At 42.1% G+C, this 27,929-nt stretch overlaps 1 protein-coding gene across 2 annotated transcripts in view; it reads right to left on the bottom strand.

Moving 5' to 3' along the window:
* The window catches only part of LOC137675683 (kinesin-like protein KIF2A), a 125,253-nt gene that overhangs the window by 23,481 nt on the left and 73,843 nt on the right, over positions 1-27,929 (bottom strand). For both annotated transcript variants that reach the window (XM_068421852.1, XM_068421851.1), the window contains exons 8-15: positions 25,776-25,830; positions 22,378-22,540; positions 19,090-19,180; positions 13,100-13,163; positions 12,585-12,676; positions 12,157-12,299; positions 11,275-11,479; positions 7,826-7,936 (exon numbers count right to left, since the gene is read on the bottom strand). In XM_068421852.1, coding sequence (XP_068277953.1) covers positions 7,826-7,936; positions 11,275-11,479; positions 12,157-12,299; positions 12,585-12,676; positions 13,100-13,163; positions 19,090-19,180; positions 22,378-22,540; positions 25,776-25,830 — 924 coding nt within the window. The remainder of the gene's footprint in view (positions 1-7,825; positions 7,937-11,274; positions 11,480-12,156; positions 12,300-12,584; positions 12,677-13,099; positions 13,164-19,089; positions 19,181-22,377; positions 22,541-25,775; positions 25,831-27,929) is intronic.

Below are 27,929 nucleotides of genomic sequence, written 5' to 3' on the forward strand. Positions count from 1 at the left end.
GTCTTCTGCCCTCTTTACTCGAGTTCTTATAGGGATGCACCGATCTTGAGCTTGGAGGAAATGATGCTTGAATATTGACCAGCTCTCTTGGACCCCCCTACCTTCTAGAGACTGATCCCATGGGATACCCCCAAGTAGGTCCTTGAAGAGGCCAAAGTCAGCTCTCCTGCAGTCCAGGGTTGTGATCCTACTTATTGCCCTGCTTCCTCCACGCAGGACCGTGAACTCCACCAGCTCATGGTCACTGCAGCCAAGGCTACCCCCCACCTTCACATCCCCAACCAGACCTTCTTTATTTGTTAGCACAAGGTCCAGCGGCACACCTCTCCATGTTGGCTCCTCCACCACCTCTGTCAAAATGTTATCATCAACACTCTGCAGGAACCTCCTGGACTGTGGGTGCCTAGCTGTGTTGTCTTTCCAGCAGTTATCAGGGTGGTTGAAGTCCCCCCATGAGAACCAGGGCCTGTGATTGTGAGGCTACTTTCAGCTGCCTGTAGAAGGCTTCATCTACTTCCTCTTCCTGATCAGGTGGCCTGTAGTAAACACCCACAACAGTGTCACCCACATTAGCCTGCCCCTTATTTCTTACCCATAGGCTCTCAACTCATTCTTCATCCACCCCCAGGCAGAGCTCTATACATTCCAGTTGCTCTCTCACATAAAGGGCAACTCCACCTCCTCTACTTGCTAGCCTCTCCTTCTTAAAAAGTATGTAGCCATTATTTCAGTTTGTGGCCAGCCATGGTGATCAATGCCCTTTGCAGTTAAATACAGGGCAGCTGACCCAGGCTGGCCCACAGGTGTATTCTGTGTCATTAACATGAAGCTCACTATAAAAGTGAGGGCTTGCTGGAGACAGGTGGGTTTTTTTTTGTTCTCTTCTCCTCTCTCTTTTTCATTCCCAATGATTGGTATTCCTGAAACAACCTGCTGCAGCTCTGTAGCTAAGTATACTTTTGTGTGTTTTGTGTTAACATTTATATTGGTCTCTTTATTTTATTAAATATGTTTAATTTTAACCCACAAGTCTCATGCTTTTTCCCCAATTTCCTTCCTCAGTTGGGTAAGGGACATTGGGTAAGAGAAAAACTGTTATTGTTTAGCCCCGGGTGCGGGCTAAACGAACACAGCCATCCATGACAGCAATCCAGTCATGTGAGCTATCCCACTGTGTCCCTGTAATTGCAATGAGATCATGGCTGTGCGACCACCCATAGATCTCTAATTCTTCCTGTTTATTCCCCATGCTGTGTGTGTTTGTGTACAGGCATTTCAGGGAGGTAGTAGAGCATGCAGGTTTCCCAGGAGAGGTGCAAGAGGATCCACCATTGCTATACATACCCTTGAGGTGGTTGGCCTTCCGGTTCCCATCTTGGGAGGCAGCTAAGGAACATTTCTCACTGTTCTGGTTGGCCTGGCTTATTCCCCAGTTGGAAGTGATGGCATGAACATTACCACTCTGGACCCCACCCCCCAAGCCCTTCAGTTTAAAGCCCGCCTCACCAAGTTGGTCAGCCCGCTGCCAAAGATTCCCTTGCCTCTTTTAGACAGGTGGATTCCATCCCTCCCTAACAGGTTAGAGTTATCAAAGACTGTCCCATTGTCATAAAAGCCAAATCCCTCATGACAGCACCAGCCAGTTCTGCTCTTCTGACCCAGGTCCCACATCAAATGACATTGAGCTTTTGGACTGAAACACACTGAGCTTTAGGTCATACCTTGAGGATTTCAGTAAGGAAAGCATATCCATTTAAGAGACAGATACACACAGGAGATGGTATACAGTAGCAGTTTGAAAAAATAGGAAAAAAAAAAAAAGAGTCACCTCCTCAGGCAGTACATGAAATACTTTTTAAAAAAAAAAAAAAAAAAAAAAAAGAAATCACCCCAGAACAACTATAAACACAATTCATGGCAAAACCAAAGGTTTTCACATGGAGTTTGATACTAGCACAGAAAGCTAACAGCCCTCATTGTCTGAAAACAGAACACCAAAAAAACCTCAAAGGGCTTGGTAAATTTTCATAAAACCAGGTTGGGAGACAGACTACTCTTGGTAAATAAGTGGGCTTCTACTCTACCACTTTTAATTAACATTCCAATAAAATAATCATAGAGAGCCAACAGGAAAATATTTTAATATAAGTTTTAAATAAAGTTCCTTACTGTTTTCTATTATAACACCGGCAACGAATCAGGAGAGGACGGGGCGTAGCCGGAGGCACCGCGGGCGATTTAAACGCGGGGAAACCAGAACAAACAGCTGACAGCGGCGGCAGCAGCGATAGCGGCGGCAGTGACTTCAGGTTAGTGCGGGGGCGAGGGCAACATCGGGCTTAACCAGGCGGTTTTCGTACTCTGGCCCCCCCCCCCCGAGAGTATCAGCCCCGAGCTGCTTCCCCCCACCCCGGACCCGGAGGTTCCCGGCAAGGAATCAGGAGAGGAGGGGATGTAGCCGGAGGCACCGTGGACGATTTAAACGATTTAAACGCACCACCCCCTGTGATCGGGTGATAAAAAGCCTCCTGGAGGGCAGGGACTAGTCCCTGGCCAGAAGGGAGAGGGAGACTCCCAGACGGAGCAGAGGAGCGGCTCCTGGGTGAAAGAGGAGACTCAGCTGTGGCTGGGTGTGTACCAGGGCGGGGGAGGCCACAGCTGTTTGCAGCTCGTTGGGGAGGGCACTGACTCTCTCCCAATGCACAAGGTGAGGAAGGTGCCAAGGAGCTGTGAACCAGGGGTGTCACCAGCAGGTATTTCCCAGCTCAGTGAAAGAACAATGGTATCTACCCGGCAGAAGAAGACCAAAATGGATGTGGGAACCCAGGCAGAGCTCCCACGGAAGGAGGCGATGGTGCAGGTTGCAGGGAATGCTACAGCGTCTCTGTGGTGTTAGGGGGCTGTGTGCGCTGTGAGCAGGTAGATGATCTGCTCAGCCAAGCGACACAGCTGCAAAGCCAGGTTGAAAGGCTTCAAGCCAAAGTAGAAAGGCTTAGGAGCATCAGGGAGGCTGAAATGGAGATAGACTGGTGGAGCCAGGCTCTGCCTTCCCTGCAACAAAAATGGGAGCACCTGCCAGAGAGCTCCCAGGATCGAGGGGCCCCTGTACTCTGCCCCTCTCAGGTGGAAAACAATAACCTAAATGAAAGGAGTGAGTGGAGGCAAGTTTATGGCTGTGGCAAAAGGTGAGTGCCCTCCTTGCCTACCTTGCCTCCACAGGTGCCTTCTGAGCAATAGATATGAAGCCCTAGTGGAATACAGCCAGTCCAATGGGGATGTGGTGGAGAGGCAACCTATATCAGAGGTCCCACCACTGTCAGAAAAACCTGACAGGCATATAGCTACCTCCTCCACAAGGAAGAAGAGAAGAGTTTTAGTGGTTGGAGACTCCTTCCTAAAGGGATCTGAGGGCCCAATATGCAGAGCTGACCCCCATCACAGGGAGGTCTGCAGCCTGCCTGGAGCCTGAATCAGGGATATCACCAGACAACTCCCCAACCTGGTGAAGGCCACAGACTACTACCCCCTGCTGATCTTCCAGACAGGTGGGGAAGAAGCTGCATCCTGTAGTCTGAGGGGGATGAAGAAAGACTACAAGGCCCTAGGACGGTTGGTGAAAGAGTCTGGGGCACAAGTTGTTTTCTCCTCCCTGCTTCCATTTTCAGGTGATGACGTGGGATGGAATAGTAGGATTCTCTCTGTTAATGCCTGGCTACGAGACTGGTGCTACAGGCAGGGCTTTGGGTTCTTTGATAATGCCTGGTTTTATAAGACACCAGGCGTGACGGTAATACATGGGAAAGGTTTATGTCGTAGGGGCAAAAGGGTTCTGGGACAGGAATTAGCAGGGCTCATTCAGAGAGCTTTAAACTAGATTCGAAGGGGGATGGGGTAGTAGCTGGGCTTGCACCACTGGGGCAACGCTCTAGTGTTGAGGTAGACCAGGAGGCCTCCCATCCCCCTGGGGTGAAATCGGTGTGCTCAGCTCGCTCCCTGAAATGCCTGTACACCAATGCACGCAGCATGGGGAATAAACAGGAGGAGTTAGAAATCCGTGTTCGGTCGGGGGGCTATGATTTAGTGGCAATTACAGAGACTTGGTGGGACACCTCGCATGACTGGAATGTGGTCATGGATGGCTATGTCTTGTTCAGGAAAGACAGGCCACTAAGGAGAGGTGGTGGAGTTGCTCTTTATGTGAGTGAGCAGCTAGAATGTATTGAGTTCTGTCCAGGGGTGGATCAGGAGCGAGTTGAGAGTTTGTGGGTGCGAATTAAGGGGCAGGCTGGCAGGGGTGATACTGTTGTGGGTGTCTATTACAGGCCACCAGATCAGGATGAGGAGGGTGATGAGGCCTTCTACAGGCAGCTGAGAGCAGTCTCTCAATTACAGGGCCTGGTTGTCATGGGGGATTTCAACTACCCTGATATTTGCTGGAAGGCCTACTCAGCCAGCCATCCTCAGTCCAGGAGGTTCCTCCAGTGCATTGATGATAACTTTCTGATGCAAATGGTGGATGAGCCAACTAGGAGAGGAGCGCTGCTGGATCTTATCCTCACTAACAAGGAGGGTCTGGTTGAAGAGGTGAAGGTTGAGGGCAGCCTTGGTTGTAGTGACCATGAGATGGTAGAGTTCAGGATCTCATGTGGCAGGAACAGAATAGCTAGCAGAATCACAACCCTGGACTTCAGGAGGGCCAACTTTGGCCTTTTCAAGCAATTGCTAGGGGAAATCCCATGGGACAGGGTACTAGAAGGTAAGGGGGCCCAAGATAGTTGGTTAGCATTCAAGGACTGCTTCTTCCGAGCTCAAGATCAGAGCATCCCAACAAGTAGGAAGTCAAGGAAGGGTAGCAGGAGACCTGCATGGTTAAACAGGGAAGTGCTGGGCAAACTCAAGTGGAAGAAGAGGGTGTACAGATCATGGAAGGAGGGGCTGGCCACTTGGGAGGAATATAAGTCTGTTGTCAGAGGATGTAGGGAGGCAACTAGGAAAGCTAAGGCCTCCTTGGAATTAAACCTTGCAAGAGAGGTCAAGGACAACAGAAAGGGCTTCTTCAAATACATGGCAGGTAAAGCCAACACTAGAGGCAATGTAGGCCCACTGATGAATGAGGTGGGGGCCCTGGAGACAGAGGATAAAAAGAAGGCGGAGTTACTGAATGCCTTCTTTGCCTCTGTCTATACTGCTGGAGGCTGTCCTGAGGAGCCCCGGACCCCTGCGGCCCCAGAAGAAGTCAGGAGAGAGGAGGAATCTGTCTTGGTAGATGAGGGCTGGGTCAGGGACCAATTAAGCAATCTGGACGTCCATAAATCCATGGGCCCTGATGGGATGCACCCGCGGGTGCTGAGGGAGCTGGCGGAAGTCATTGCTAGGCCACTCTCCATCATCTTTGCTAAGTCGTGGGCAACGGGAGAGGTGCCTGAGGACTGGAGAAAAGCGAATGTCACTCCAGTCTTCAAAAAGGGCAAGAAGGAGGACCCGGGTAACTATAGGCCGGTCAGCCTCACCTCCATCCCCGGAAAGGTGATGGAACAACTTGTTCTTGATGCTGTCTCTAGGCACATCAAGGATAGGGGGATCATTAGGGGCACTCAGCATGGCTTCACCAAGGGGAAGTCATGCTTAACCAACTTGATAGCCTTTTATGAGGACGTAACCCGGTGGATAGATGATGGTAAAGCTGTGGATGTGGTCTATCTCGATTTCAGTAAAGCGTTTGACACGGTCTCCCACAGCATCCTCGCAGCTAAACTGAGGAAGTGTGGTCTGGATGATCGGGTAGTGAGGTGGATTGTGAACTGGCTGAAGGAAAGAAGCCAGAGAGTGGTGGTCAATGGGACAGAGTCCAGTTGGAGGCCTGTGTCTAGCAGAGTCCCTCAAGGGTCGGTACTGGGACCAGTACTAGTCAATATATTCATTAATGACTTGGATGAGGGAATAGAGTGCACTGTCAGCAAGTTCGCTGATGACACAAAACTGGGAGGAGTGGCTGACACACCAGAAGGCTGCGCAGCCATTCAGAGAGACCTGGACAGGCTGGAGAGTTGGGCGGGGAGAAATTTAATGAAATATAACAAGGGCAAGTGTAGAGTCCTGCATCTGGGCAAGAACAACCCCATGTACCAGTACAAGTTGGGGGCAGACCTGTTGGAGACCAGTGTAGGGGAAAGGGACCTGGGGGTCCTAGTGGACAGCAGGATGACCATGAGCCAGCAGTGTGCCCTTGTGGCCAAGAAGGCCAATGGCATCCTGGGGTGTATTAGAAGGGGTGTGGTTAGCAGGTCGAGAGAGGTTCTCCTCCCCCTCTACTCTGCCCTGGTGAGGCCGCATCTGGAATATTGTGTCCAGTTCTGGGCCCCTCAGTTCAAGAAGGACAGGGAACTGCTAGAGAGAGTCCAGCGCAGAGCCACGAAGATGATTAAGGGAGTGGAACATCTCCCTTATGAGGAGAGGCTGAGGGAGCTGGGTCTCTTTAGCTTAGAGGAGACTGAGGGGTGACCTCATTAATGTTTATAAATATGTAAAGGGCAAGTGTCATGAGGATGGAGCCAGGCTCTTCTCAGTGACATCCCTTGACAGGACAAGGGGCAATGGGTGCAAGCTGGAACACAGGAGGTTCCACATAAATATGAGGAAAAACTTCTTTACGGTGAGGGTAACCGAACACTGGAACAGGCTGCCCAGAGAGGTTGTGGAGTCTCCTTCTCTGGAGACATTCAAAACCCGCCTGGATGCGTTCCTGTGTGATATGGTCTAGGCAATCCTGCTCTGGCAGGGGGATTGGACTAGATGATCTTTCGAGGTCCCTTCCAATCCCTAACATTCTGTGATTCTGTGAGAAGTTCTGGGGAGTTTTAGCAGTTTCTCTTCTTTTCCCTCCCATTAGAAAGAGCATTAATGCTTCTATTACCTGGCATGGCCATTGGACAGCTTTAAATGCATGACTACTTTCATATCTCAGTGCTTGGACAGGTCATGTCTTGTTATCACTTATTTGGAATATTCACATGTCTTGACTTGAAAAGAGATGAATGTGCCCACAAGGGCACATTGCTGGCTCACGGTAAATACTTGTTCTTTTCCATCTTATTTTCTCCCTCCCTTTCCTGCTGAGGAGGGGAGTGATGGAGCAGCTTGGTGGGCACCTGGCAGTCAGCCAAGGTCAACCCACCATAGCAAACAAGCCTAACAGTCGGCATCCACTGCAGAAAGTTTGCATTTCCATAAGGAGAAAACATTAAGGATGCACAAATAAAACCACGGGACATCTGTGCTTTTATTTGTCCTTTCCACCATCTGGCAGAAGAATTCTATTTTTGAGATTGATGCAAATGCACACTTATACAGTACACAACTATTCATCTCATTTATCCCAACTACTTCTCCCCTCAACAGCCTAAAGCATATTCTGATGCCTTTGATACCAATTCTAAATTTGCCTTTGTCATTTAAAGATCATAACTCACTATACTTCCAGTCTACACCACCTTTTCCAAAATTCTGATTCAACAAACAATACTCTTATATAATTAAGAAAATATTAAAAACAGACAAAACCTCAAGCTAGAAGTGCTTCTAGCTAGGTGCCTAGCTAGAAAACTAGAACAAGCAATAAGAAAGGCCAATAAAAAGTGAGAAGGGAACAAGTTATCTGAAATGTCTCTGCTGAAAGACTCACTCCAAATATTGTGTCAGTTTATGTATAAACTTAAGTCTAACACATTGCCAGTAGCAAGTGACCAGTTCTAAACATAAATCCTAAATTCCCAGCTTCTTTTCTCTTTGTAATTGTTAAAACATACAGTTAACTAAACAAACTTACCATACAGGTACGGGAGTTTTCTCCTATGAATGAATCTCTTAGCACCTGAGTAAGTTTACTCGCTCTGAATGGTGTATGAGGCTTATTTCGGCCTAAGGCTCTAATGCACTCCTGAAAGAACAAACAGGTCTATATTTATTCAATCCATGTTAAAGAAGAATACATAATACAAATGCAATTCAAAATCAGAAAGTATATGCCTTAGTTATGCTGCTGTCCTCTAAGATATCATTAAAATTTACTATTAAAGCTTGAATTCAAGAAGTGTTAGGCTTTTACCTCTCATTAAGTTCAGCAGAGAGGTAGGAACTAAAAAAAGGACTTAGAAGCCTAAAACCTTTCTGAATCTTATCCAAAATGTTTACATATGTTGTATCCATCAACAACAACAAAAAATTCAGTGCTGATGTTAAATCTCCAGACTAACAACTATTTCTGATTATGAGCTGCAAAAGCCTGAATGATCTACAGCCTCTGCCAGCAGAAGCAGCGTAGACAGTGACTCATGTTAACTCTATCAGTTAAAAGCAGTAGCTTTGATTCTGGCTCTACCACTGACTTTCTTTACAGCTCAGAAGAAAACACTGGTGCTCAAACTTTGTGAAAGCTTCCACAGGTCACAAACCTAGTAAGTATAGCTCTGTATTGATGTACTCAGTAGTGGAAGACACTTGAAAGTGTAAGTCATTCCCTGTTTTAAAATATTCATGTGAAAAAACAGGGATAATGTCTCCCCCTTTCACTCACAAGAAGGGTATGGAGCTAAACTAATATTTGTAATTGGTTGGAGAGTTCCAGAGAGAAATACTATACAGAAGTAAATATTAAGAAGTTACTATAGAAGTTACAGCAGGAACTAAGTACAACAGTGCAAACCAAGATCACACTAATCTAAACATTACTTCTGCCCACTCAGTGTTCTAACATCAGCTAATAAATTACTTCTTACAGAAAGGAAGTTTCAATTTAAATTTCTGTTTTATCGTTGTCATATTTTGATCACTAATTCCAGTTCCTGGCTTTGCCTTAATATTTTGTGTACAGGCATCTCTTCAGATTCAGGGCTTCCTTGGTACTGTTTTAACATGTTTACACACAGAACTTCAAACAACTGTACATAAAAATCTTCTCATATTATAGCTTTGCTTTTAGCAGGACAAACAGATGGAATGGCTCTTGTGTTCTACAGTAGTTCAGCTAATCCTCCAGCTGCAGCCATATCCTTGTGGCCTTTTGAAATTTCCTAGAAACAGCTTCTTCCAAAAGCCAGGCTAGAAACTGTGGGATGATAATCCAAGCAAGCATTGCAACTATGAAACAGCATAAACCAGAACTAAACAGGCTCAGAATAAAACTGCCATGATACAGAACAGAACAAACACAGGGGCTTTAACTAAAGTGATTTTTTAAAAACGCACCAGCTGAATTTTACAGAAAGGACACAGCTCAGATAAACAGAAAGACTGAAGCTTGTTGAATGTGAATTTCACATGCAAATGCTAAAAAGGACTCAATACTTATAGGTGAGCAAGGCAGCGCATTCTTGAAATTTTTTAATTTGTTTGTACGTTACTACTATAATTACATAAGGAGAAAAGCAGATTAGACAGGAAGAGGGGCAACAGATTTTCAGCAAGTGACACTACAACCTAAAAACAGTAACAAATGTGTATGTTGAATTACTGAATGGCAATCAACAAGTTTAATTAAGATATTTTAATTTCCTTTGATGATTTTTAGTTTGCTTACTCCTGAAAAATTAAAATTAGATTGTCTCCTTACTATGAAAATGATTATAGAAGGACACTGCCAGCTTGTAAATTAATGGAGTTTTTAACTACTTTTGTTTTTCATCACAGCTCAGAAAACTAGGTAACAAAATGACAACACTACTTCCATGTAGAGACATTACAGAAATAACTTCCTGTACCAAAAATCTGAACAGGTTAAGACAGGACTGATAACCTGCAAATTGCAAATCTTGGATTACCACCAAAAAACACTCCTCAGAACATACTAGTTTCATTCGAACTTGACAATAACTTCAAGGGTCTTGAATATAAATGAAAAAAAAAAAGCTGTGTGATGTTTTTTGGGATAGATGAAAAATGGAAAACTAACATATCATTGATAAACATATCTTCTTGTACCTCTGTTTAGACCTCTGCAAGAACTCCACTTATTTTTATTTCCCCTTCCCCATATAATTTAGATCACAATCACCAGTACAGCAGCAGCAGAGCCTTTCGCTATAATTAAAAAGACAAGTTGTATGAAAATGAACTAAGTATGTTGTATGGGTATTGCACTGAAGGCACTAGCCAGCACAAAATCAGCAAGTAAACTAAAAACAAAAAAAAAACCAAACCAAAACAGCTTTATTCAATTACATTTGGAAACAAGTGACAACACCAACACAATGTTGTTTACATTATTTTGATACCAAATCAAAACAGGACACAGTTTTGGAACTGCTGCTTCCAATTTTTCAACATGACATACAATTTTGTAATCACATGTTACAATTTTGTGGTGTTCTGTGAGATCTGCTTAGAGTCCGATACAAGTCTTCTCCCAAGTTTATACTGGAATAAAAAAGTAAGCACAGTGATTTTTGGGTTTATATTCTTTATATAAAACCACAGTGCTGGTGCAGAGAGTAGTAAACCTAAGCAAAGCTAACCAACAACAGAGATAAGTTCTGGACCATTCAAAACTACTGTTTCCTCAACTGAGACCAAAAAATTACTTTCCCTATTTAGACTGAACCTCTTTCAAGCATTATAAAACAAACAAAAAAAAGCATTTTAATATTTAAATAAGATTTCTTAACTCTCTTGGTGTGTTCTGAATTAACGTATAAAAATCTGCAAAGTGATTGTCTCAGACAATTTGCTATAAAGAATAGTCAAAAATGGATTCCAACTTTAAAGGGTTATTTTAATTGATTTGTTAATTCTTTCTGGATATAGTGCTGTTGTGTTGTTTTCTTCTTTAGTTAATTAATTAACAATGGAAAATAAATCTGTCATAAAGGTAGCTTTATTTTTTATCTTTTCTTAAAAAAATATATATACTGGAGATCAGTAAGAATATTTCCAGTTAGTATTTCAGACCTTGAGTACCAAAGTCAGTCATCTCTCCTCCCATTTCAGGTGTATATCAGAAAAGTGTTCAAATTCAGCTACTGGGGATTTTTTTTTTTTTTTTTTTTTTTTTTTTAAAACTACATGAAAGTTGATAGCACAATGTCTCTGCAACATTTCTACTTGGTAATTACCAAGTGTTTATTCGGGCATTTAAAGGAAAAATCAATATGTTATTTTACCTGTCACATCAGTAGACAATGTAGACAAGCAAAGCCTGCAAAAGCACTCCTTTTAATAGTCATTGCTATTATATGTAGAAGGCTTCCACCTACTCAAATGCAATGGAAACATTTCAGTTACCTTGAGTGCTAAAAGGCTCTTGTTAATTTCCGCACCTTCCAGTCGTGTCTGCCTATCTGCGCTGGAAGTATCTGCTCCTCTTTCATTGCCAGCCAAATCAATCAGAGAAAATTTACCATGCAATTTTCCTTTCCTTCTGAGAATAATCTGAAACACTGCATGGCTTCGAGATGAGTGTGCATTTGCAGATGTCTGGCCAGATGTCCTTTACCAAAAGGAAAGAAAGGAAGGACATATGAACAGGTGAAGGACCATACATGTTAAACACACTACCCTCAGAACATCAGTTTTTTAAGGGTAGAGTCCTGTATTTACCCTAATAATTTGATGGACATACATATTTTATCAATTCTTCAAACAGAAATAGAATATTAGTAACATTTTACTTCCCTCAAAAAGCAAGAATAATCATATCTCCAAAGATTTCAGACTATCAGAGAGTTTACATGTAAAATGCTGCCAATGGCATTTTTATCTGATCAGGCAGCAGTCTATGCACAAGGCTAATTTTAAAAACAATAAAGCTAGATCTTGACAAAAAAAAAAATTTATACTTAACTCCTGTTACTACATATTAAGGCCTTTTAGAACTGAAGAATTTGGCAGTATTCCAGATTATAAATGATGTTAATTTAAATCAGTAAGCTGGTTATATAATGCATGCAATTCACATCCTGTAGAAAAATCAGTTCGTATTTCTCTCTAGGAGAGAGACTCTAAACTATCTTTATTCAAAAGAGGCAGGTTCCTTACTTACAGCCAACATTATCAAAAATACCACTGCATATTAAAAAGCCATCACTATGAAGAGACACAAAAAAAAAAATCTTGTTCCGATTCTTTAATTTACAATGAAAAATTGTTGCAAGCTATGGGAGATACCTGCAGCTGTTGCCTATTTCAATAAGCTTAAGAACATCTTCAACACATTTGACTTCCCGTTCCTGTAATCCCACCACCTGGACTTGCTGTTTACCATCTTCTAACACTCTTAACTTTGTCTTCCTGTTCAACAAGTCAAAAACCTTGGGGGGGCGGGGGGGAAACAGAACAGTTAAAGAGGAGCTTTAAAAAAAAAAAACCACAAAACAAAACAAAAAAACCCCACACAAACAGACATTTTTGCTTTAAATCTCATATCAAAATATGCAAAGCATTCCACGCAGAAACATGATTGGAAGGGAAGTGTAAAGATTTATTTAAAATAAAGCTTTCAGTACAAAAAGGAAAAAATCTTTTATGTGACAAGCTCACAATCTTGATTGTGAAACAGAACTTCCACCTTCCTCAGAAAAAGATTAGGTATTTACCTTACCACTGTAGATCTCAAAAAACGTTGCATATACTTGAAGTTCTAACTTCTTATAGTTTGGCTTCTTTAGCATTAAAAAGACATCTCGAGCTGTGAATACATTTCCAAAACAAAAAGAAATCTAGTTATGTATTTTCATTTAGTGAAGACTCATTAATGCATAACTGTCTATTTCACAGCATCTCTCATATTTTGCAAATGTAACAGGGTCAGTTAAACAAGTAAAAAACACTGCAAGTTTGAACTACCACATTACATTGGAAGATGCAGAAGACCCCAAAATTGAAAACTCAATCATCAGTTATTTTCTTACATTTCAGAAGTCATCTATATATATCTTTTATATATATTTACTTTACTGTGTAAAGACTACACACACAGGAACTGTTTTTTATGTTACCAAAGCTCCACTATAATCCAAAATATGTAGACCCTTCTGTTTGTAGGACAGGGAGCAGGAATGTATTGACCTCAACTAATTTGCAAAAAGCCAACAGAACAATAAAGTCTCACCTGCAAGTGCATATATTCCTTTAGAACAGTCTTGGTTCTTTCCTGAAAAGTCACCACCCATAGTCTAAATCAAAAAAGACCAAAAATACATGATAAAGATCACAGAACTGTAACTTACATATTTGTTACTTATTAGAATTTATCAAAGTGTATCGTACTGTTTTCATTTAGCCTGCACCCAGAGCTAAACAATAGCAGTTTTTCTCTCACCCAATGTCCCTTCCCCAACCAAGAAAGGAAATTGGGAAAAGGAGAGAGACTCGTAGGTTGAAGTTAAACAGATTTAATTAAATAAAGAAATCAATATAAATGACAACACAAAAGAGACAAAACTATACTTATCCAGAGATCACTGACAAGTTGCTCCAGAAATCACAATGGGGGGGGAAAAAGAGGGAAAAAGGAGATCAGAAAGAACTCCACATCTTCCCACCAAGCCCCCTCTTTTTTAGTGAACTTGATGTCAATGATATAGAATACACCTGTGGGCCAGCCAGGGTCAGCTGCCCTGCATTTAACTGCTGAAGGCCTTGATCACCATGGCTGGCCACAAACTGAAACCAAATCCCCAAGAAACCAGGACAGGATTCCACCCCTTATTCTATATCATTTACATCAAATCACTACTATTTTCCCCATCCCTCAACATAAATACACATCCACACAGATATTCTATCCAGTCCATAGGCCATCTTTCCAAGAAGTCCATCGAATCAATTCAGTCCAAATCCATGGGTTCCATTTCTCAGAATATTTCTCAGGGCAGGAAAAAACGTTGGTGTGGGATCCACTCAGTTAGGATCTCAGAACCAGGCCTCAATACGGTGTTATGGACTGTTGAAGTTGGGTGCAGCAGGATGGTGTATTGCATCTTGACCTTGCAGTGCGTGTATCTGCTGCAGCCCATGTTCAGGGTCTCAGGTGATTCTTACTATAATAAATAACACTTAGCATCATACAGTTATTGGCTATTCTCACCCAGAATTAAATCTCCTTGGGGTACACATTTAACTTCCCCATCCTCCTGCATCATCCACCACATGCACCCAGATCCTTAAGCAAAAGCAAATCCACACATAGGTTTGCCTTTGCTCGAGGCAGGAGTAATCCAAACTGTTTTCCCCAACATAGTTCTTGCATGAACCACAGGGACTTTATCCCCCTCTACAGTGTGCAACAGCTTGGATTGAGCAGGACCAGACCGATTGACAGATCCCCTGGTATTAACTAACCAGGTGGCCTTTGCTAAGTGTTCATCCCAGTTTTTGAAAGTCCCATCACCCATTGCTTTCAGTGTTGTCTTCAACAGCCCATTACATCATTCCACTTTCCCAGCAGCTGGTGCATGGTAGGGGATGTGATATATCCATTCAACACCATGCTCTTTAGCCCAGGTGTCTATAAGGCTATTTCAGAAATGAGTCCCATTGTCTGACTCCATTCTTTCCAGAGTGCCATGTCACCACAAAATCTGCTTTTCAAGTCCCAGAATAGTGTTACGGGCAGTGGCATGAAGCACAGGGTATGTTTCTGTCCTAGTTTGGCCTAAACCAGACCAATTTTCCTTTCAGTGATTTTTACTTTCAGCTAAGTCTCCTCTAAGTAACTGCATTTTCTGAAACTAACTGCATGTTTTGCAGACAGTGTCTGCTTCCAGAACTGATAACGCTCGAAGTTTGTAGTTATCGCTGAGGCACCGGTAGGGATGTTATGCAGAAAGGCTCTTGCTGTACTTATTCTTAGAGAAACCAAGGTCACTGCTAAATTCCTCACTGCTTACAAGTGAAGAGCCGAAGGGGGGTCGCACCTGCAGGGAGGAGCGGACAGGGCAGGTGACCCAAAATTGACCAACGAAGGTATTCCATCCCATACACATCATTCTCAGTATAAAGCAGGGGGATCACAAGGGTCTCGCTCTCTTTCTGCTATGGCCGGTGTCCGAAGAGGACTCTGTCCGTTTTCCTGCTGCCCCCGATCCTGATCCGTGCATCCCTGAATCCAGCTCTCGACCGTCGCTAGGCCCAGCCTGGGCCTTCCCGGAGCCTGCCCTGCAGTGCCGGTGGTGACATGGCCACCATCGGGGGAACTCGATTTTGGTTTTCTATATATTTGTATATATTTGATTATTCCAATATTATTATTATACTCTTTTTCATTATTATAGTTTATTAAAACTGTTTTAACTTTCCAACCCAGAAGTCTCTCTCCCTTTTCCCTTTCCCTTTCCCTTCGGGGGTGGGGAGGTTTAACAGAGAGCGTCTGCTACAGGTTTAATAGCCGGCCCAGCTTTAAACCATGACAGTTTCCAACCAGCCGGTACTTGCTTCCACCACCGTGACCACGTAGCACTTGCCTTGGCGGGTTCATGGAAGCGAGATGTAATCAATCTGCCAGGCCTCTCCATACTTATATTTCAGCCATCGTCCTCCATACCACAGGGGTTTTAATCTTTTGGCTTGTTTAATTGCAGCACATGCTTCACATTCGTGGATGACCTGTGCCAGAAGCCTACTATGCCTAGGAAAGCTTGTGTCTCCTTTTTGTTAGTTGGCAGAGACATGGCTGTTATTTTGTTAATCACATCCATTGGGATCTGACAGCAGCCATCTTGCCACTTGATCCCTAAAAACTGGATCTCTTTTGCAGGTCCCTTGACCTTAGCGCATTTGATGGCAAAACCAGCTTCTAGAAGGATTCGAATGGCTTTTTCCCCTTTCTCAAAAACTTCTCCTGCTGTATCACCCCATACAATGATGTCATCAATGTACTGCAAGTGTTCCAGAGCTCCACCCTTCTCCAGTGCACTCTGGACCAGTCCATGGCAAATGGTGGGGCTACGTTCCCACCCCTGGGGCAGTCGATTCCATGTGTACTGGATACCCATCCAGGTGAAGAGAAATTGTTGCCTACACTCCAGTGCCAAAGGAATGGAGAAAAACACATTAGCGATGTCAATCGTGGCATACCACTTAGCTGCCTTTGACTCCAGTTCATAATGGAGTTTTAACATGTCCGGTACGGCAGCACTCAGCGGTGGTGTTACTTCGTTCAGGCCACGATAGTCCATAGTGAGTCCCCATTCCCCATTGGACTGTTGAAGGGGGAGCACGTTTTGCTGATTACTCCTTGGTTCTCCAGTTGATGTATCAGCTCGTGGATGGGGATCAGTGAGTCTCTGTTAGTCCGATATTGCCATTGGTGGACCGTTCTAGTAGCAATAGGCACCTTTTATTCCTCGACCCTCAGCAGCCCCACAATAGAAGGGTCCTCTGATAGTCCAGGCAGCGTAGATAGCTGCTTAGTTTCTTCCATCTCCACAGCTGCTACACCAAATGCCCACCAGTACCCCCTCGGGTCCTTGAAATTCCCTCTTCTCAAGTCATCTATGCCAAGAATGCATGGGGCATCTGGGCCAGTCACAATAGGGTGCATCTGCCACTCAGTCCCAGTCAGACTCACTTCAGCTTCCAATGCAGTCAAGCTCTTGGGAGCCCCCTGTCACACCAGAGATAGAAATAGGTTCAGTCCCTTTATAGTTTGACGGTCTTATGGTGCATTGTGCACCAGTGTCCACTAAAGCCCTATACTGCTGTATCTCTGATGTGCCAGGCCATCGAACCCACACAGTCCAAAAACCACGGTTGTCCCTATCCTCCACCTGGCGGGAGGCAGGGCCCCTCTAATCCTGAACGTAGTGTTCGTTATTGACATCTCAGTTCGAGCGGCTCACATAGATACGATCCCCATTATTCACATGTGGTAGATAGGGATCCAAAGCCCATCTACGCTGTCTGGAGAGCTTCCCATTGGAAACTGGAGCAACAAATCTCCTGGAAGAAGCCCCATTCCTAATCGGTTCACCTTGTAACTCATGTACGTGTGTCCATAAAGCTGAGGTAGGTTTTCCATCCCATTTCCTCATGTCTTCTCCGTGGTTGCTCAGGAAAACCCACAGGGTGCCTCGTGATGTGTACAGTCTCTCCTGAGCAGGTCTTAGAGGGGAACGCTGTCTCCTGATGGCTGAGACATTCTTCGGTGCAGGTGGGGACCGGGGTCTGTCCTCCATCTGGGACAATTTGTCCAACACCTCACCAAGCAGTTCTGGGGATTTGTCAGACAGTTTTTCCACAGCAGAGATGCTGGCCTCTGTGGAGGAAACGAGATTGCATATTGCTGCATCCGATTATCTATGTCGCCCACCATTGGTGCATCAGCATCTGCCCAGCTAAATAACGCTAATGAGTTGCCATATGATGGTGGCGCGGTCTGTACCCACTTGCGCCACATGGGTCTGGTAACTTTGAGTGCATCTGGATCTACTGGTGTCTGCGAGTCATCCAGGTCTGCAAAAATCAGCTCCCACACAGCTATTTCCCCGAGATTCTTAACACCACTCTCAATGGTTGCCCACTTGCCTGGGTGGTATATGACATCATCCCTAAAGGGATACCTGTTCTTCACGCTTTGCAGGAGTCGCTGCCAGAGAGGGGCTCTGCACCACTTGCAAGACCCCTATCAATCCCCACTTCTCTAGCCAATGGCCCCAGCTGCTTGGTTTTGCTACCATCTAGCTTGAGACCATCAGCTCCATTATCCCAGCAGCAGAGCAGCCAAGTAACAAGTTGCTCGCCGTCATGACAGCTGTAATCTCTACGCATGTCTTGTGGCTCACTCAGGGATAGGGATCGAGTGGTTACCTCTGGCTCGGCCTCCTTTGATGTCCCTGGGAGGCCATCATGACCTGCTCTTTTTGTAGTTTTCATCTTCTGTACAGGGGTGACTGATACCAGCACTGGTTGAGTCCCTAGGTTAGCTGCATCACCCATCAGTGGGGGCTAATTAGCTTCAGCCCTTGTTGCCAAGGTCTGGGTCATCACAGCAAGTGCTTCCTGGAGTTGAGTAATTGCAGTGCCCAGTGCAGAGATCTGAATAGCCTCTGTGGTAGCTGGGGTGCCTGCTGTAGGGACTGGCAGGGTCCGAGTATCTGCGATTCCAATTGTGGGTGCTGGGGCAGCTGCAGTGTCTGTTACAGTGGTTGCAGCAGCTGTGCTGTATCCACCCTTATACCGATGTTGAATCGAGAGCAAGAACTGAAAAACATTCAAAAGGACTGACAATATGAGCACGGTGGTCGAAACATCCCATGGGTATTCAAAATTCTCAAAAGCCAGTGAGATCAGCTTTGAGGGAAAAAGAACATACATGTCACCCACTCCCATTCCATAGAAAACAGAAATGGGCACAGTTCCAAAAGAATTGATAATACCATGCCAAACCACATAGCAGACTGATACCTTTAAGTCCATGCCCAGAAGTGACAAACCGCACAAAACCAGTAACAAACAACTGCAAGACCACACATTTGATTAGCCATCCCAACAGCGACTGTAAAACCAAACACCAGAGAATGCCACCCAGCGGTCCTGCTACCGACACCAACTTGATGAATGCTCGTACCAAAAATAGTCAAACTTGTGAAAACTTCAACCCTCCAAGAGTCCATGGTTCTCCCAGGCGATCTATTTACGTTGGGCGCCAAATAAACTGTCTTCATTTAGCCCACACCCACAGCTAAACAATAGCAGTTTTTCTCTCACCCAATGTCCCTTCCCCAAATGAGGAAGGGAATTGGGAAAAGGAGAGGGAGACTTGTAGGATGAAGTTAACTAGATTTAATGAAATGAAGAAATCCATATAAATGACAACACAAAACAGACAAAAGTATCCTCATCCACAAATCACTAGCAAGTTGCTCCAGGAATCATAATGATGAAGAGGAAGAAGAGGGAAGGAGAGCAGAAAGAGCTTTTGTGAGCTTGATGTCAATGATATAGAATACACCTGTGGGCCATCCTGGGTCAGCTGCCCTGGATTTAACTGCTAAGGGCCTTGATCACCATGGCTGGCCACAAACTGAAACCAAATCCCAATGAAACCAGGACATGTACATAAAAAGAAGTGTATTGTTGACATGTAGAAGAAATACTTACATGGGTTTTTCCACTGCCTGTTTGTCCATATGCAAAACAAGTGGCCATTCCCCTTTCAAATATAGTCTCCACTAACGGTCGAGCTGTAAACCTTAAATGCAAAAAACAACAGTACTTAAGAAACTTCATTACTTTAAGATGCCACACTACCACAAGGACACTATAAATTTTAAGGCCAGAAGTGACAAAACTGGTTCTGTACTTTGAGAAGCCAAAGGACATCTCCACATTAATTCCTGAACTAAAGAGGCTACCACCTCTAAGGCATTAAAATATCCTAAACAAATAAACAAAAGCTACAAGGTGTCTCCCATTTATTTTACAACAATATTATCCTCCTTCAAACCCTGAGAAAAAAAAATTTCCTTGTTTTAATGATGCAACACGGCACAGCTTACTACATGGAGTTTGGAGCTCCCTATAGAAGACAGCATTAAAAGATACGGAAGTAGGACAGTGCAGCAGACAAATACTTAGATTTTGCCAATACAAAAATTTCGCTATAGTTTTGGTTTTGGGCTTTTTTTTCCCTAAATCAGCTTCCAAGATTAAATTTAGAAGACAGGTGGCCAAAACAACATTTCAGATCTTAATATTTTGAGAACATAGTTACACTGAGAAAAGGCTCAAGGAAACGCATACCCAAGCTCATCAGAATGGAAAAATCCAGTTATCCCTTAAGTATTATTTGATGTGTCAAAAATATTCTCCAAAGTATCATTTTTCTATTTTAGAGAATTAATTTTTACTTTAAAAAATGTAGAGTTATTGCTCCTACTTTAGCTGCTTATCGCCATTAATTCATTAAAAACTCCAAAAGCAAAGGGAAACCTTATGGAGGGTTACCTCCACTAGGTGATGGAGATAAGATTCTCTCTGCAACAGTCTCTCTTTCTAAACTTTTTCCAGGTGTTTACACATAAAGTATGTTTAGTGACAGAAACAAGAACGATTGTTTACAGAAACACTGAGGTGTTACAACCTCCTTTCATTCCACTTTGGAACAAACACAAGATGACTTACAAAAATAATATGGGTAAGACCGAGCCATTCAGCAACTAAGGGTTATGCAAAAATCTAAGTTTAACTGAATTATCAATTTTCATCAAAAATGTACCAAATGATTCCTTATCAGCCTTAATCTTTCTTTTTTGCTTCCTCCAAATGTATACTTCTTCTGTCCTCAAGAGGATATTCCCATATTTCAGTGTTTGTTCTTTTTATATTTAAAATATAAATTTCAAGAAACCTATCCACCTAAGAAGCATGTTCCATTATCTCCGTTTAATTGAGTTTGAAATTATTTTGCTGATATATAAAAAAGGGACTTAATTATATGTATTTTAAAATAAGGCAAAATACAAGCATATCTAGAAAAGTTTTTGTAAAGCATTATAGAACTCCAAATGGTACCACGCCAAAACAGTCCAACTTTCTTTCTAGTAGAACCTTTATTTGCAGTCTTGATCCTTCAGAAATATAAATTCTGATTCTCCTTTAAAATTCAAAAGGCATACCCATTCACACTAGTGCATGCTTTTTAATACTAAAGAAAACTTGCAACTCAGTGTTGCAGCTCAGATTCAAAAATACTTAAAATACAGCTTAAGCAAAATAATAATAAAAAAATGAGCAGTATATTTCTCAAGAATGTTTTTCCGTACAGAAATATAGTGAGTAACTTTAGCATACTGAAGAAAACTGGAGTAACCTGTCATACTTCTTTTTTTCCCCCACTGTGACCCTGATAGTTCCGGTGAGAGCAGACGACGATACTTATCTTCCTCTTGTGTTATTACAGGAGGCCTTGAAGAAGATTATCCTTCACGTAATAATCATTATTGTGCCATATGAGGGAGAAGGAAAAAGCCTGTACTGCTACACAGACTAGAGATTTACTGTTTCAGTATTAATACAAGCATCTTTCAATATTTTCCCATATTACTATTAATTTATTACGTAACTAATAAAAATTGTCCAGAAGAAACTCAGTACAAAAACATAATAACATTGTATGTCAAAACCAGCCCTCACATTTAAACACTATGCTCACAAAGACAAATAACAGGAAGGAGGGAGATTACAAGAGCTGGTTGTTAAGCAGGAGGAAAACTATTGCAAGAGGCACATCTCACCAGCTAGATCACTCTCCCACAGCTCTTCAGTATCAAGTAAGAAAAGATGCTACCAGTAGACAATCATTAGAGACAGAAATTTCCAAGGGCACAGCTTTGCTCTTTAGAAGTCTTTCATTAGTGTAAACTAACAGACTAAAAAGATTTTACTTTGCTACCCTTCTCCTCTTACTTATATCAAGCATAAGACACAAGTTTTCATTTTCAAGGCCTGTTAATAATTCTTTTACTATTAATTTTCTCTCATCCACCAACAGGATGTTAGCATCTAACATCAATCAGGATACAATGTCAACTTTCACTTCCTAGTTGTTGTATTAAAAATAAGAATTAAGATATTTCTCTGTCACTACTCCTTAAGGCTATGGGAAGCACTTCCTAAGCATAAGGAAAATTATCTTCATCAAATTCCTTTCTAATATTAATGTTCCTTGCAAAAATCTTCACAATATTTAGACTGCGTACCAAGATTATGACCTGTCATGGTGTCTAACCTTGCCTGCTACTGCATCTAATCCATTTAGCAACTTGTACGAGGTAAACAGCTACTTCGAAACAAGTTTTTAAAAGCACTGTATGCATTATTCTGTTCCAACTGTGGAAGTGAAACAGAAGAATAAAGCAGAAAATGGACATCCAAATACCTTGGGACTGAGGCAGGGAGGGGTGTGTGTCTTTGTTGCTGCTGGTTTTTAAATCAGAAAGATTCGGTATTTTGAGCAAGATAAATTAGCTCTATGTACCTCCATGTTACATCAGCTAGACTGCTTCCAACAGCCAAACTAGCTCAGGTATCTCAGCAATAGAGCAAATATAAACACCCACACCCCCCCCCATAGTCTTTCCCCACTCTCTCCTGATTTATTTGCCTCCTGAGGAGGCAATATACAATAGAGACTGGAAAGGCAGGGCTTTGGAGGACTGAGAGCAGGACTAAGGTCAACAGAATTGGAGATGATATTGCAGATGAAAAATTCAGGATAAACAGAGCTAAAAGAAAAGTAAACAGGCAAAAGAATGGAGGTAACAATATACATATCTGATAACACAGAGAATAGAAGTAAAGTCCATGACCAAGGTAAGCCCACAGTTATTGACATGGGAGATACATGAGAAAAAAGATTCAGAAAAAAAAAAAAGCATATACACATACCTGTAAACCATTTCATTAGGAGCCGTGTCATCAAAGGCATAATCAAAACGAAAAGTTTGGTTTTCTAGGTACTTTGTTAAATCCACCTTTTGTTTTGGTTCATGTACCATCACAACATCTTTACTAGGAATTGTTATTACATCAAGGTCTTTCGTTAAAGTTTCTATAAAATAAATGAAATATATATATTTAAGTAGCAACACATCACTGTTTTTTACATTTTTTCATTGTTTACACTCTTATAACATCTCAGATAACGCAGCTCCTCCAAGTAACAACACTGCAATGGACTTGGGCTTCTGATACCTAGATAGTAATCTGCTAAGAGATTTCATTTTGGAAGTCTAGTCATCCTATCCTACCAAGTGCTAGAAAGTAAAGAGAGGTCGTACAAAGTTGATTAGAAAAAATAAGATAATTAATTATAGCACTATCATTATAGCTTCATTTTAAAATTTTGTCTTTTTATTTTCCCTAAATCCTTAAAGTTATAGTCATATGTTCACAGCTTTCAAAAAGAAAAAAAATGGTTTAATTCTACACAGACATTTTCATTTGTGTATTCCTCCTGGAATCTAAAGTATACATCTTTGATATAGAATTTCTCTAAAGTAAAATCCTTTCTAAAAATTATCTTGTAAGCAGAAAAAGCTGAAAATGCTAATGATGCTTCCTATCACTGGGAATGAACAAAAGCCATCTAGATACGATTTCAATAGTGAGTTCCCAGGTTATAATTACTACACAGCACTACAATTCATTGCTAATTGTTGTACAAGATATGACCTAGCAAAACAAAGAACCCAGCGATCCATAATATGCACAAAAATAAAGATCCTTTCTGTGTACAGTCAGGATCACTAATGTGTCCTACTTGCATTTCTACGTAAAATTTCTTAAGGCATGCAGTTCAAGAATTTGATGTGGCTTTATACAATCAGATAGAAATCTTTTCATCAGTTAACATACTGATCAAACAGTGCAATGGTTACCGTTGCATGACACACCAACAGAAATATGCTTTCAAGTCACTATATAATCAATTTTTCAACTGCACTGCAATAAAATAAAATGCAATTATTCTGCAGTAATCACAGAGAAGAAATAAGGAATAGTGGTGAAAAGATATATATAAAGGTCAATTCTTTGCAGCAAAAGCATTTTAGTTAAAGCAGTCAAAAGCTGTTTTTTCTTAAACGATTGTTTGGAGTAAGACATTTACCTGCTCCCAGCTATTTGTTATGACAACCTGTATTCCTTGCTGATGAAAATTTGAAATAGTGTCTCTGAAACACACCACACAATTACATAATTTCTCAATTATAAATCTATGTCACTGAAATAAAAATCTTAAAATGTCAATCTGAAGACCTACTTCCTGCAAAGTCAATCCACAGAACGATTGGTGCTGCACCTAAAGACTTTGGCTGATAATTCTGTGTTTGTGAGATTGATAGAAATTTATTTGTACACTTGATTTCTATTAAATTATTTGAACATCTTATAGAATTTCAAAATACAGAACATGAAAGGGGAAAGATAATATTTTTGACATGTTGTTATTGCAGTAATAAAGGAAAAGCTATTTATATTTTTTCTCTTCAGGGGATTACACACTAATATCTTTGATTCCTTTATACTCTTGAATTTTAAAACGTGGCATGAGAAATATTGTTTCTTATGAACTTTCAAAATTGAAGTGCATGTTCTCAGAAGACTCTATTATGTGGGTACTAGATTATCTCTGTGGTTCCTCCCCAGCATAGATTATTTCATTAATACCTTTTTATTATAGCTTATTCTTAAAAATGCAAAATAACTGTAGTGCCAACCTCATTTTTACTTAGACACTCATCTTCCTACCAACACCTCAGAACTATTTTTTTGATAGCTCCAAACCACTAATACCTAAGATATGCAACTTGCACAGAATCAAATCCCACTTCTGAATAACAGCTCATGCCTTATGACAACTTACTGTCATTTACTGTAATTTCACTTTGTCCACCTTCAGTGCAGGTAGAAGGTAACATTCTCCCCAAATGTATCACATTTCTAAGTCATATTTTATTAAAGATAACCTCCAATGCTAAAACAGAAATTGAACTGCTACCAGACATATATTGAATGCCCTTATTACATAGGTTGTGCAAAACAGTTTCAATCAACCAATTTTTGAGATTATGCATTCCTTTCAGATCAATAAAAGAAAAAATACAGGGAATAAGAAAACAGTAAAAGTAAAAATAAAGAAAAAAAAGATGGAGGAAGCAGCAACACAGAGAGAAAAAATAAGACAAAAGAAAATAAATATATACTGACATCAACATATGTTTTTCCTTTCCCTTTCCCATACAATTCTCCCATTTTCCTCTGGATATGCTCCAGATAATCCTCAATGTGTAGTTCTAACAGTACAAAAATAATAAATGCATCCCATGTTGTTTCAGAGTCAGAGTGATGTTCTTTGAGTCCTTTAGCTAAACAAAATATAACAAAAAGAGAAGGAAAGAAACATCTTTCAAAATGAAAGTCAGCTTACTTTGGTGCTGGATTCAGACAGGCTGCAATCCAGAAGCATTTGTGGTTCCCACTGAAAGTAAAAAACTTCATAGGAAGACTAGGATTAAACTGGAGTTGAAAACCTAAACATTTTTATTTGAATATGGACTCCAGTCTGAGCAGCAGGCAGTAAGAAAAAAAGTTGTAATACTAATTGTACATAAAAAGAAGTCACTAGGAAGTGCTTCCAGTACCTAAAAATAGTTGTTTAGTGCCATTTCATATGCCCTAGGGTATCCTGCCCAGCCCTGACCAGCAACTCGAGGAGATACAAGTCTCCAGTTTGTCTGTAACCTGCTAGCCCTGCAAGGATGTCTTGGACACCCTTGGGCACCTTACATGTCAGAAGACACCAACATTCAGGTACCTGAATTGTTCACTTGATGTCTGATTCAAGACCACTTGAAAGTATAAATATACATGTATAAAAAAAAAAGTGTAGAAAAGTTTTCACTGGGTAGCTCACTGATCAGGAGATCACGTAAAGGATAGTTTAAAAGAATGGTGATGCTAACACAATGTAAGAATACTGAAGAAATTACAGTAGAAATAATTCCCAGATCAACTAAATACATCCTAGATGACCTTGGGAAAAAATTAGTCTCTCTGTGCCTCAGTTCCCAGTCCATAAAATGGTGACAGTTAAACTACTTTTCTCCCCATCTTTATCCAGGTTATGGTAAGTCTATGAATTTTCTGGATCCCTCACACATATCGTCTAGTATAACAGAGTTTCACCTTTGATCAGTATTTCTAGATCTCTTTAATACAAATAATATTACTATCAGAAGCAGCTTTTCAGAGAAAAAATTCTGTAAAATCTTAAATGGCCATACCTTTTTTATTGAGTGGTCGTTTTCGTACACAAACGCATATCCTGTGCTCATCAATCTACAAAGGAAACAATCTATCAGTGAACTATACCCCAATTTCAGTTATACAATATTTTACTTCTATTCTTGAATTAATTAACCAATCATTTAAACAAAGAGAAGTTTCCAAGACAGTGAGTCATCTAAACGTGTAAAAGCCCCTTGTGTCTGCACAATAACCAAGAACCCAAAAGGGAGAACTATACATTAATAAAACTCCCTGCAGACAGTGATCTGATCTTGCAGAGTACCAGGTACATCTTGGAACACTGCAAGCAAATCCAGCTGTAACAGGGTAGATATGCTATTGACAGAAATTGACACAATCTCTTTGATCATGCCCTGGTAGGATTCTCAATCTTGAGGGGTACAGGAAAGGTAAAAAGGAGAATCAGGACCCTAAACCTCAGAAAGGTAAACTTGTGGCTCTTTAGGGCACTAGTGCGTGGGATCCCTTGGGAAACTGCCCTCAGAGGTAAAGGAGCAAACGAGAGCTGGGAGATATTTAAAAGACATTTTTCTTAGGGCGCAAAAGCTCTCAATCCCGACGTGCAAGAAGTCGGGCAGGGGAGGCAGGAGGCCAGCTTGGTTAAGTCAAGACCTCTTAGCCAAATTAAAACACAAAACTAAAATGCATAGGCAGTGGAGGCAAGGATACACATCCTGGGGAGATTATAGGGATATGGCCAAGGAGTGCAGGGAGGGGATCAGGAAAGACAAGGAACAGCTAGAACTGAACTTGGCTAGGGACATGAAAAATAATAAGAAGGGTTTCTTCAGGCACGTAGGACAACAAAGGAAGATGAAAGAAAATGTATGCCCCCAATGAGCGAAACGGGAGACCAGGCTACAACTGACATGGCGAAGGCTGAGGTACTCAACAACTTTTTTGCCTCGGTCTTCACTGGCAAGTGCTCAAGCCACACCACCTAACTCAGAGAATCCAAAGGCAGGGACTGGGAAGATGAAGTAATACCCAACGTAGAAGATCAGGTTCAAGACCATCTAAGGAACCTGAAGGTGCACAAGTCCATGGGACCTGATGAGATGCATCCACGGGTCCTGAGGGAACTGGCACATGAAGTTGCTAAGCCACTATCCATCATATTTGAAAAGTCATGGCAGTCTGGTGAAGTTCCCACTGACTGGAAAAGGGCAAACATAACCCCCATCTTCAAGAAGGGAAAAAAGACAGACCTGGGGAACTACAGGCCAGTCAGTCTCACCTCTGTGCCTGGCAAGATCATGGAGCAGATCCTCCCGGAAATTATGCTAAGGCACATGGAAAATAAGGAGGTGATTGGTGACAGCCAACATGGCTTCAATAAGGGTAAATCATGTTTGACAAATTTGGTGGCCTTCTATGACGGGGTTACAGCGCTGGTGGATAGGGGAAGAGCAACTGATGTCATCTACCTGGACTTGTGTAAAGCATTTGACACTGTCCCGCATGACATCCTTGTCTCTAAATTGGAGAGACATGGACTTGACGGATAGACCACTCGGTGGATAAGGAATTGGCTGGATGGTCGCACTCAAAGAGTTGCGGTCAACAACTTTGATGTCCAAGTGGAGACCAGTGATGAGTGGCGTTCCTCAGGGGTCCATACTGCGACCAGTATTATTTAACATATTTGTTGGGGACATGGACAGTGGGATTGAGTGCGCCCTCAGCAAGTTTGCAGATGACACCAAGCTGTGAGGTGTGGTCAACACGCTGGAGGGAAGGTATGCCATCCAGAGGGACCTTGACAGGCTTGAGAGGTGGGCCTGTGCAAACCCCGTGAAGTTCAACAAGGCCAAGTGCAAGGTCCTGCATATGGGTCGGGGCAATCCCAAGCACAAATACAGGCTGAGCGGAGAATGGATTGAAAGCAGCCCTGAGGAGAAGGACTTGGGGGTATTGATGGATGAAAACCTGAATATGAGACGACAATGTGCACTTGCAGCCCAGAAAGCCAATCGCATCCTGGGCTGCATCCCCAGAAGCGTGGCCAGCAGGTCGAGGGAAGTGATTCTGCCCCTCTACTCTGCTCTCGTGAGACCCCACCTGGAGTACTGCGTCCAGCTCTTGGGGCCCCCAACATAAGAAGGACATGGAGCTGTTGGAGCGAGTCC

Source organism: Nyctibius grandis, chromosome W (assembly GCF_013368605.1).
Source record: "Nyctibius grandis isolate bNycGra1 chromosome W, bNycGra1.pri, whole genome shotgun sequence".
Taxonomy (NCBI): domain Eukaryota; kingdom Metazoa; phylum Chordata; class Aves; order Nyctibiiformes; family Nyctibiidae; genus Nyctibius; species Nyctibius grandis.